Source organism: Elgaria multicarinata, chromosome 13, assembly GCF_023053635.1.
Source record: "Elgaria multicarinata webbii isolate HBS135686 ecotype San Diego chromosome 13, rElgMul1.1.pri, whole genome shotgun sequence".
NCBI lineage: Eukaryota > Metazoa > Chordata > Lepidosauria > Squamata > Anguidae > Elgaria > Elgaria multicarinata.
This window is the reverse complement of record NC_086183.1, coordinates 17,175,424-17,187,846: the sequence shown is the minus strand read 5'-3', so window position 1 is coordinate 17,187,846 and position 12,423 is coordinate 17,175,424. Positions and strand designations below refer to the sequence as shown.

The 12,423-nt window shown below is 41.2% G+C and overlaps 1 protein-coding gene across 24 annotated transcripts in view; it reads right to left on the bottom strand.

The window, feature by feature from the left end:
- The window catches only part of EPB41 (erythrocyte membrane protein band 4.1), a 101,061-nt gene that overhangs the window by 16,151 nt on the left and 72,487 nt on the right, over positions 1-12,423 (bottom strand). For 15 of the 24 annotated variants that reach the window (XM_063139821.1, XM_063139816.1, XM_063139818.1 and 12 more), the window contains 2 exons: positions 3,979-4,443; positions 2,770-2,898 (listed from right to left, as the gene is read on the bottom strand). In XM_063139821.1, the coding sequence (XP_062995891.1) occupies positions 2,770-2,898; positions 3,979-4,443 (594 nt within the window). The remainder of the gene's footprint in view (positions 1-2,769; positions 2,899-3,978; positions 4,444-12,423) is intronic. The other 9 variants (XM_063139831.1, XM_063139832.1, XM_063139835.1 and 6 more) reach the window with 1 other exon arrangement.

Here is a 12,423-nt window from a genome sequence, read left to right as displayed (position 1 = left end):
GTTATGGTTATTTGTTGTTTTTATTATATTGTATTTATATGTTTGTGTGAATCCACAGGTTACGACAGCACCCTGCATCCTCTGGATGAAGGACAGTTAAGTAATATTCTAAATACAGAAATGGGAATAAAGCATGGATGACTGGAGCCAAACCCTTATCAAAGAGGAAGAGATGCAGCCAGGTTGCCAGCCTAATTTGGGAAAAAGCATTCCTTGCCATGGCAGTTACTTGATATCAAGTAGCAAGCCAAGGTTGAGACGCTCCAACACTGGATATTTTCTTCTTCAAACAGAGTGAAATCTTGTCATGAACAGGTAAACTCACTAAGCCGTCAACTCTGAGTCAACCTACCATCAAAACTTCTGTCTTGTGTGGATTAAGTTTAAATTTGTTAACTCTTGTTCAGTCCAGAAAACTGCATCCAGTCATTCAGGGGAGACTTGGCAGCTCCTGGATTTGATGGGATGGGGGAAGTACAGCTTTGTGTCATCGGAATAGTAACAATGCTACACTCCAAATTGTGGAGTATAATGGCATTGCTGCGTATAAATATTAAAAAGCAGAGGGACCAGAGGTGGAACCTTGTGGTACACCATAGTATAAATCTCAAAAGGGTAGATAGAGCAGTAGTCATGACTGCTACCTCCAATACTGGCCAGCCACGCAGGAGTGAAACAACCTTCAATTTCAAAAAGGATTTGATGATCAAGTGCATGAAACACCAAGAAGAATAAGCAGGGTCACACTTCCCCTGTTTAACTTAATACAGACCACCACAAGAGCAAATTAAGCTTTGCAGTCCCCCAAACTGCTCTGTGACCACTGCCTACTCAAATCAGCATACCACGACTACCAGATCCAAGGGTATGTGTTGTTTTCAATTAAAGGCAAAGCACTGCCTCTTTCAATATGGTACTTCAATGTCCTATTGAGACACTCACAACTGCAGTTACCAACTTATTTAGCGGAGTCTGAGTGGCCTTTACAAGCCATGAGGGAGAACATTATAGGCCTCAAATCTCCATGGATCTTGTCTGCTTCCTTGGGTAATGGTAAATAAAACATCCATCAAAACCTGACAAGTAGGTGTATTATACACCCTCTTGTGACTGGCAGAAACCATAGAGCCCTGGTCATAGTTAATCTACTTGTAAAGTATCTACACCGAAGTGCTATTACAAGGATGTTAACAACCCCATCACTACTTGAAACAGATCCACTGAATGCAAACTAAGCAGATGCAACGGTGGTGGTAAAGACCCTCTTCATCACCACTTCAACAGCATAGAATTTATGATGAGTTCTAAGTTGTGTTCAACTGGATTTGGCCTGAGCTTTCCTCCATCTATGCTCCAGCCATCTTCCGCACAGACTATATCCCAGAGACGTTCTTTCCAGTGATTCACTAAATTGGTGAACTGTATCAAACACTGATATTATTTCGCTTTGGGGAACACGGTTCAATATTGAAGCAAGTGTGAAAAAGAATATCTTACAGCCAGTTTCAGTCACAAAAACACTAAACAGTTACTAAATATGGCAAGAACAAGTTTGGCCAAAAAGTTCACATCTAAAAACAAAACGTCACCTTGATTTTCAGTGCTTCTACAAATCTGAAGCCACTGAAAATGAATGTTAATAAATTATAAGTGCTATTTTAGAAGTGGATGCTCTCCAGAGCAGCACCCTTTTATTTTCCCTAGGCCAGTGATTTTCAAGCAAGAGGTAGGCCTCTCTTAAGGAGATGCTCATGGTTGCTATGATCTCTTGTGTACACATTTACATGCACACAAAAACTATGACTAATGCATGAGAGTGAAGCAGAGACTAACCACCTGTCCAGAGGCTACAAGCTGCCTTCAGTTTTGAAACATAACTAGGCACAGTTTATATCCAATAGACAGGAAGGATTTCCCCATTAAATTCCCTCAAGAAGACAAGAGTGTTGTTATGTGCTTCTGCCCATCTTCTAGAAGGAAGCTCCTTTCATAGGTCCACAGTCTTGCTTTGGAGTTAATATAATAGGTTTTAAGACACATGTGCCAGTCTAAAGGTCAGAGTACAAATAACTACACTTGAACATTTAAGTCTCTCTTATTAATGTGCATTTTATTTCCCTTTTTTGTGACTTCCATGAGCATTGGGGGCATCATGTAAGTATACTGGCCACGATCCAGATAACACCAGGGAAGCTCTACACATTTTGTTTGCTATAGGAAACCACAGCATTACACTGCTCTTTCCCATACCGAACATAAAAAGCATATACACAAGTCTGCCAACTTGTGTGAATACACATTTTAAAAATCCTATGTACATATGTCTATGAATTAGACCTCATAGACATATGTACATAGAATTTTTAAAATGTGTATTCATACATACACGATATTCACGTACATGTCTGCTGCAGGAAACAGTGGTATGAGTAATACTGATATTTTTCGCAAGAATTACAATCTGCGGAATTGGCCTTAGTACACATTGAAATAATATTTAGACCCACTGAAATAATATTTTCTAATCTTTACGGAGTTTATATATGAAGGGTCGCAACATGTGAACTGCAGGCCATAGGAGTCCCTGTCACTCTTCAAAATTAGCATGCTTGCAAGCTAATTTTGACCACTTAGGGATTCCGTAGCAGTTCTGTAGCAGCTCCAGACTCCGTTTTGATTTTTAAAATTATTTTTCCCTGTGTTTTCATTTTCTAACTCCTATACAAAACATTGCACTATCCCGGCAACATAAGATACGAAACATTGTACCTGCGCAGCTTCATAAGTTATAGTCTTGGTCTCCGTGTGGACAATCGGAACTTCTTTAGTTGGAATTTCACTTTTCACAGTGTTGGACACATCGGAGATTGTAACTGTCTGAGTCTTCACAAGGGGTGGCTACAAAACAGGGTTTTAGAACAAAGCACATTTAGCACCATTATAGTCTAACAATATTACTAACAACCATTCCAATACTGGCCTGATAAAAGCGCCATGGACTCTATGTGTATACATCGCAATTGTTATATTGTTTGCACTTAAAGCATGTTAGTGGTCACTCGTTCAACTGTCAAACTAATCTAGGAGCTCAAGTCTACCTGTATGCTGGTATTTATTTATTTATTGAGAAATTAGATGGATTTAAAACATTTGTGGGAAACCTATAGAGAAATTGCAAAGACAATATTTCTTGTGTGAAATATGTGCAGTCCAGTAGCTTCTATGAAATCAGTGTCGGATCATCTTTTATGGATATTCAAATCTCAAAAATAATATGAAAAGAAAAATCAGCTGTGCCACCACCTGACAATTAATCAAAAGAGAAAGTACCGTTAGTAAAAGCACCACAAGGCTTGTCCTATTCATGTTCCCTTCACCTTTTCCAAGTCTGATAGTTACCACCTTATAACCAGATTTAATATTCAAGTATTTAGCAGATGGGATTAAGTCAGGAACACTGAAGCAGGCAAACAATATTGAGATATTTAGGAGTACTGTTTTCTGGAAGATTTCCAAATCTGATGACTACAGACCTGAAGTGTTTCGTTTTGTTGTTGTAAAAGAAAAGAAAAAGAGAGTAAGATTGGAGGCTAGTTACTTTTAGTTCATTATCTTCTGCAATGCATTCTCAACGCAGAGCAGACATTTACCTCTATCTGATAAAATTTAATGCCTTAAGGATCTCTGTGTTTCCTTTTATTTGCAATACATTCTGTTCCAAGCAAAAGAAAGCTTTTGTTTCCTTTTAATTAAGACACATCTATTTTATAAATGGGTGAAAAGGAGAGGAATAATTTGTGCAGACTGTAGGAGATTAAGTAGCCGATTAGTTTGGGGAATGATTTCAGGCCATCTAAACATAATCCTTCTTCGTGGATTTGTGGCATATGCTTGCTGCAGTGTTTTGCAGATTGACTCCAGAAAATGTAGCAGAGAAGACTGCAAAGAGAAGAGGTATCCTGAGTTCACATTTACTACCTGGAAACAGCGAATGAGGGCAGGAAATTCATTATCAATATTTGAGTAGTGACATTCTCCATTTAGCTTTCTAAGTGGCTCGCTTGATATTTTTTCTTCTTCACCATCACAGGCTTCCTCCTCTTGCTCATGGAGGTGCAGTGGAGGTGAGACAGGGATTACAGATATTTCGACCTCAGCCTGCTTTGAATCCTCAGCCTCTTTTTCCACATCTGAGTAAAATCCCTTTTCACACCTTAGGTCTTCCTCGCTCTCAGCAAGAGCAACGGCACCCTCCTCCTCCTCCTTGCTGCTTATGGAAGATGTGCCAGATTTAGAAGTTTGTGCAGATTCTTGTGTGGTTGACATTTGGGTCTCACTAAAGTCTACTGAATGCTTTGAGACCTCCCATTCAAAGTGAGAGGTAATATTTTTCCCCTCTGCCACTGCATCTGCATCCTCTTTGAAGGGAGTGTCACACATACTCTAAAAAGAAATGAATACACAAAGGCCAGAAAGGATTAGGAACAGGGTGTGCTGCACCTAGAAACATAGCAAAATTCAGCATAGGTCTCATGAAAGGCCCAATATGCAATCTTTTGTAATCAACGTGATGGTAGAAGGTCTTCAAGCACGTTCAGAATGTCCAAGTTACAGGTAGCTCGACACACTGGAATAAACAGCACTTCATATCCTGTGACCAGGGTGGAATATCTGCATGTATTTTCCTCCTGGTTTGGGGGGTGGGATGGAGCAGCAATGGCCCAACTGTTATCAAAGGGTGCAGAACTACCACAGATCCTTACTGTAATAACATCCAGTGGCTTAATGGCAATTGTGCCTTCTAACTGAGGACTGGTTGTCACGGGACACCCCCCCTTATGTCTCTGAGCCACTCCTCTGCCCTTCCCCTTACGCCTCTGCCAGCAGGCGAATGCTGCTGCTGTTAGAAATGAGACATTCAGAGATCACTGCCAGTGTGGTATAAAGCAACACACTTTGGGGATCACCAAGTGCATCAGATATGATCACCTGTTGGGTTGGGGTTTTTTTAAGACTTAAAAACACAAGGCCTCTAAATTGGACCAGGGCTGCAACAGCAGGGGAGCAGGGCTAAACCCTTTCCCCCACTGCCGATTCCCTGATTTTAAATCGCACTCCTCACAAAGCACCTACTAGCTGTGGTGGGAAAAGTGACAGATACCCATCTCGTATTTATCTGCCTCCCCTCCACAGCAAGCAGCAGTTTGAGGCATCAGATTTAAAACAGGAAAATAGTACAGAGGAAAACCCTTCCAGTGCTGTAACCCCAATCCAAACCTCACAACTGTTTTGCAGTTTTAAAAGCCCCACAGTGGGCCTGTTCAGACGACACTTCAGGAACTGTGGTTAGCAAAAATGTGGTCCTCTGGGGTTAGCACTAACCACAAGCCGTGCTGTTGCACACAACACTTTAAGCCATGGTTAGCGCCACTAACCCTGCTACAGACGGTCTGACTGTGGTTAGTGAGTGAGCAGGTTTTAGCAAAACACATCTCACAAGAAGACACCTTAAACTCTGCTGCTTAACCAAAAGCCTTAACCAGCAGGGTTTAAGATGTCTTATGAACAGGCCCATTGGCTTAGTATTCAATGAAATATGGAGCATGGCTGCAGTTTGTGCCACACAGAGACCTCTATGTACATGCATTAGGTTCATTTTTAAAGCATTAAATCCATTTAAAAATAAAATATGAAATGGAGGTCTTCACATTGCTGCAAATGATGCTTGATTTAAAACACTTTTCATAGAGAAAAACACACACCTATACATGAATTCTTGCATATTGTGGTTGAAAAATTATGGCATTCATCCTGAAGCTAGAAAGTTATGTAGAAAAACACGAGAACTTGTCTCTTCAAACTGTTACTCTGGAAGCAATACCTTTTACTTAAGGCCAAAGTTCTAATGATTTTGGATATCCACTTTTATGCACAACTCTAGGAACCACCATGGTTGCTGAAGCTCCCAGCATAGCAGAAGTTCAGGCTGAACTTTAACAGAGAGCGCATAACTGACAGTTTTGTAGGACTTGATGCCAAGAGAATCCCAGACAAACATATACCACCTTCAGAAATCACACTGCAGTCTCACAACCTCACACCAGATACTAGCTCATTATTTAATCATTTACAGTGGTGCTTGTCAGAATGTCATATCTGATCACAGAAATGCTGCAGCTGTTATGGGCAATATCAACTCTGCAATACCATCTCCTTTGAACTTTTACTGTGAAGTAAATAACAATAAAAAAAGTTGGTGAGAAACAAAGAAATCCAGACTTCCTAAAAGAAAGCAAGTGTGTCCATAGCACCTGAGATACTTTGGAAGACTGTGCCAAGCCAGAGGATTTAACCAAGGCTGGTGCTATTCTGTCTTCCATCGTGCGCCTGTTAGAAAGTTCTCAACTAGGTCTTCGTACACCTCTGCGAGCCCTCTAGCTAGAACTTGAAGGAAAGGAATAGTAACAGAAGAAAAGACAAGAGTTAAAACATGCACAAACTAGAAAACATGCACAGTTAGCCTACCCACAAACATCCATTGGATAAAGTATTGTATTTTATTTTTTGTAATGGGGGAAGGGGCAGGAGAAGGGAGAGAACCATGTATCCAAATCATGGATTGCAGTTTTAAAGGACAATATTTTTCTAGGGTAAATTTTCCACAGGGTGGTAAGAATGATTGGTACAGCCAATCCATAGAATTAGAAATTGTATGTTTCCAGTGGGTGATTATATAGCAACAGATTGTAAAACATATTCTTGCACTCTGCCTTATGAAATAAGAGGAAAGAAAACCTAATGGTAAACGCTTTAACAGAGCGATCCTATTGTTAATTGCAGAGAGTTCCAACCTCAAAGTCTCTGAAGTATCCAAAACCCTGCCAGGCTCATGCCAGCAGGACAGAAGTGAGGGAGGAGCAGTATTTCCAATGTGTTCCTCCCTTCCCAGCCAGATGTTTGTTTTAAACCCCTCTCTCCAATAAATCCTCACGGCCCCTCAGATGCCCTCCCAGTCACTTATTTCCTCTAAATTTAGATGATTATTTATTCTGCCCTAAATACAGTAGATCATCTGCTTCTTGGTAAACATGCAATCCAAGTGCATGCAAAAAAGTATTTTTAGAAGTAGCACCAATTACATTTAGTATTATTTTTTGTCTTTCTATTTGCAAATAGAAGGGTCCTATGCACAATTTCTTGGGACTAAGTGGTATTAAGCTCAGTAAAAATTAGATTATTTATGTCTGACTTTAAAACAAAAAGACCTTAAGGTGGAAAACCTGAGCAGGAAAACTAGCCACCATTACACCATTATCTCGGTTTAAATACTAATATTTTGTGAGCTGTCCATTTTATGCTGAAAATTTGGGTACCCTAATGCACAGCACAATCCTATCCAGAGCTCTGATCTTTGAGGCACAATCTTTTGCTTGAACTGCAAAAGTTAAAACCCTATGTAAGCCAGGTAGGGTCAACTGCCCAGATGTGCTACATTTGACTTTTGAGAGCCCCCCTTACCATCCCCATTGCTGCAGCTTTCAGCACGTACAAATATGTGCTGGAGCTAGAAGGATGGGCTTTTGTCATAACGCTCTGGATGCTGCACTAAGCACCTATTAGACCTGCCTCCTTACTTTACTCCTTCTACAGCTATTGCCTGGTACTTCTGTACACCAATATTCCCTCCAGGATTGGTTCCAAAGCACCATGCCAATGACTGTTGTTGTCAGTAGTTCCATGAAAGCCCTCCTGCATCAGTGTTAGGAGCTCTATGCCCAATTCTGGCTCTGAGTCTTTACTGATCTAGGCAGGCCCTCTGGGAACATGCTGGAAATTTGCTAGTAAGCTGACTTTAGTGGTTTAATTAGCCAGAAATTTGATCTTAAAAGCCTTGAATACACTGATTTCACTGTAAGGTACAGAAAAATTATCTGCATTAGAAATACTTTTCAAAATATTGGCCTGATTCAGACAACACGCTAAACCATGCTGCTTAACCACAAAATGGTTAATGGAATACATTGACCTTAAGGCATTCCATTAACCATTTTGTGGTTAAGCAGCATGGTTTAGCATATTGTCTGAACCAGGCCACTGCTTGGGAAATTCCTACAACAAAAGACAGTTTTGACTGGGGAAAATGGCAGAAATACACATACTAAAATGACACCTATGAAGCAAACAAAGTTGCAAATTGTCAGCCACATGCAAATCAATTGGAGTGGAAGCATGATAAGATCAGAAGTTAGGAAGAATTTATACTTGTCAACTGATTGCACCAGCCAAAAGTCAGTTTCTTTCAGAGGTCATCTGTCTTTATATGAAAAATACAAAGATTAGGTATTTTGTACCAAATATTACTAACCTCTAAAGCTTAAAAGTCCCTTTGCATTATTATTCTGCTTTTCATGCATAGCTTCCAGGAAGGTTTTGGACCATTCTCCTTTAAGAACCTGACTCAGGGGTGTTAGAGGCTAGCTGGGGCGGGGGGGGGGGGGAGGCTTCACTATTATGCCCAGAAGTCCACAATTCCTAGGGGATCACAGAAAATCTTTGGGACCTGGATAAGGACCACATGTAAACAGCTGGGCCATCTCTTTTATACCAACACATCTGTATTGGAACTTAAATATCTGATCTTACCAAGCTTTTTTTTTTAAGATGCTGGCAATTAAAAAAAAAACCACCTAAATAAATCAAAGCCCAAATGGCCTGATTTTTTAGATGCTGAAAACTAAGCAGATAGCCTCTAAGGTATCAGACCATTGGTTTTTGACACACATGGGCATAAAATCCTGCAGCAGTTTTGCTAAAGCCAAGAATATATATAATTCACAAGGAAAAAAGAGTGATGCAGTGTTCCCTGGGTATTTTTGCAAGCCACAGCCTGAGGACAACTGAATAATGCAAACTGGTTGCTATATGCAGAGGATCTTTGTGCACAACTGAACCCCGATATCACACATGGAAACACTGTATTTGTAAGGGCTTCCTGATTCACTGCTATTTTGTTGACAGCTCCATGTACACATCACTGCAGTCTGTGTGGTACACACTTTCACATCGTAGTGAATGGGGAAAACCATTCTTGGTAGGCTTTTGGATGAGGAAGAAAGTGTATATAAACGTAGCACCAAAAGAAATTAAAAAATCAACTCAGGGATAAACTAATATCATATAGTGCAAAAGTGGCAGGGGTTGATCCTTCTTTATTATTTAGGTTCTGCCTTGTCTAGTCACATAATTTCAATTATGCCTAGAGTTGAAAGACATCCAAAAGGAATGCCTAAAACATTGGGGATGCTCAGATATGCATCATTCTGTCTGATAAAATTCGCACAATCAAAAAAAATATCCACCCTGAATATTAAATATCTCTAGTTAACAGAAATTCTAATCAGATGATTTTATAATTATTTCCTACTATACTGCATTAGTATTAGGTTATCCCCAATATTGAAAGGATGTGCAGAAGCAGACACATTGACAAGTGCTTAAAAGTGCACAATTGGCAATTAAGTAGGAGTTATGTACTACACTCACCAGCAAGAATTCCACAGACCAACTGATGAAAAACATCCAAACTCAACAGGGCTGGCAATGTATTTGAGCAAGTGGTATTATGAAGCAGAAAATCAAATTCCCTAATTTAATACAACTTTTCATTCTACTGTCTTTACAGAGTAAGACTTTGAAGAAAACACAGAAAGAGCTACCATTAGTTTATAACTGCAATTAGTCGATCTAAATACATTGGGTAGATTTTGAAATCGCTAATGAACTGAGTACCAGATGGATTTGTAACTCCGAAGTGACCAGGCAGTCAACAAAAACGAAGAAACAGCTAATTCTAAGTTGAAACAGAAATGAGGAAAAAGTGAATTAAGTTTTATAAAGAGTTTGCTGCATTGATTAAAGTCACCCCATTCAAAGCCATTCTGATGGCAACACTAAAACTCACTTACTTGGAGCTACAAGTCCATTATACTAAAATCAACTGGACACAGTTAGAATTGTTTTGCGAATGATGGTCAGTGACATCAATTTCCACTAGTTTCTGTGTTACCACAACGTTATCTTTAATGGTGCTGAGCCACTTGGAATGAAATTATTAATCAAGTTATTTGAATGTCCAAACCTTTCTAGAATCCACTGTAAAAAACATCAAAACAAAACCTTTGGAATGTAGTACACATAAGATGGAAGAACATATATTTTATGGCTTTATAGAATGCTCATTTCATGCACTGCCTTCTCCCTTTGCAGAGGAGCAGGCATTTGCAATAATAAATAACCTCAGTTTAGCAAAACCATTTGTAAATATATTACAAGCACCCAGAGTTAAGTTCAAAGAGCCAAATATCTACTAATGTAGCTTCAGAAGATCATTTTAAGTCCTCAATTAAAAAGTGCTCCACTTAAATGGAGTTCTGTGCCTTTTCCAGAAATCCAATGGACATTACATTTATTTATACACTCCCTTTCTATACTACATAAAGCTCTGTACACAAAAGCATGTAGTAGTGCTGAGGTGGGCAACTTCTGTGCCTCCAGATGTTTTGGCGTACAACCCCTCACACTGACTATGGGTGAGAGCTAATGGGATCTATTAGGCAAGACATCAGTAGTAACGGGGTGTGTGTGGGTGAGTGTGGGTGTGTGTGTGAGAGAGAGAGAGAGAGAGGGAGAGAGAGAGGAGCTAATTACCCAGTGTTCTGGGTTCGCATATCACACCCCACAACCTATGAAGGAGCCAATTGTGGATTGAGTATAAAAGCAAAAGAGGCGGGCACACTGCAGGCAGCATGCCCGCTCATGCACAACAACCATTGGTTTTTAAAATGAAGGGTTGTCATTACATGCAAACTCTTGAGTATTGCCTTCTTGTCTGGATTACATTTCAGCTTACTGACCCTCATCCAGTGCATTATTTATTTCATTTATATCCCACCTTTTTTCCTCCAAGGAATGCAAGGTGGCATACATAATCCTCCTCCTCTCCATTTTATCATCACAACAACAACCCTGTGAAGTAGGTTGGGCTGAGAGTCTGTGACTGACCCAAAGTCACCCAGTGGGTTTCCATGGCCAAGTGGGGACTATTTATTTATTTATTACATTTTTATACCGCCCAATAGCCGAAGCAATCTAGGCAGTTCCCAAAAATTAAAACCATAATAAAACAACCAACAATCTAAAAACACAAATACAAAATACAGTATAAAAAGCACAACCAGGATAAAACCAGGCAGCAGAAATTGATATAAGATTAAAATACAGAATTAGAACAGTAAAATTTAAATTTAAGTTAAAATTACATATTAAAATACTGAGAGAATAAAAAGGTCTTCAGCTGGCGACAAAAGGAGTACAGTGTAGGCACCAGGCGGACCTCTCTGGGGAGCTCATTCCACAGCCAGGGTGCCACAGCGGAGAAAGCCCTCCTCCTAGTAGCCACCTGCCTCACTTCCTTTGGCAGGGGCTCATGGAGAAGGACCCCTGTGGATGATCTTAAGGTCCGGGCAGGTATATATGGGAGGAGGCGTTCCTTCAAATAACCTGGCCCCAAACTCGGATCTCCCAAATCCCAATCCAACACCTTAGCCACTACACCACATTGGCTCTGAAAAACTGTTTCAGACTTCCACTACATACTGATGACATCTCACTCAGCAATAACATGCAAGATAAACTAGAGCCTTGTGGAAAATCCAAGAAGGACCGAGGGGACAGGAGCAGGCAGAAGTAACATCGGGGCCTGCTCCTGCTGGACTCTTCCCCCCCCACAGGGCAAACTGCCATCTTGGCCCTGTGGGGAAGAAGAAGGACCGAGGGGACAAGAGCAGGCAGAAGTAACATCGGGACCTGCTCCTGCTGGACTCTTCCCCCCCCCCACAGGGCAAACTGCCATCTTGGCCCTGTGGGGAAGAAGAAGGACCGAGGGGACAAGAGCAGGCAGAAGTAACATCGGGACCTGCTCCTGCTGGACTCTTCTCCCCCCCCACAGGGCAAACTGCCATCTTGGCCCTGTGGGGAAGAAGAAGGACCGAGGGGACAGGAGCAGGCAGAAGTAACATCGGGGCCTGCTCCTGCTGGACTCTTCCCCCCCCCCACAGGGCAAACTGCCATCTTGGCCCTGTGGGGAAGAAGAAGGACCGAGGGGACAGGAGCAGGCAGAAGTAACATCGGGGCCTGCTCCTGCTGGACTCTTCCCCCCCCCCACAGGGCAAACTGCCATCTTGGCCCTGTGGGGAAGAAGAAGGACCGAGGGGACAGGAGCAGGCAGAAGTAACATCGGGGCCTGCTCCTGCTGGACTCTCTCTCTCTCTCTCTCTCTCTTTCTCTCTCCTCCCTCCCTCCCTCCTTGACTCCTTTTCCTTTTGTGTCATGTCTTTATTAGATTGTAAGCCTGAGGGCAGGGAC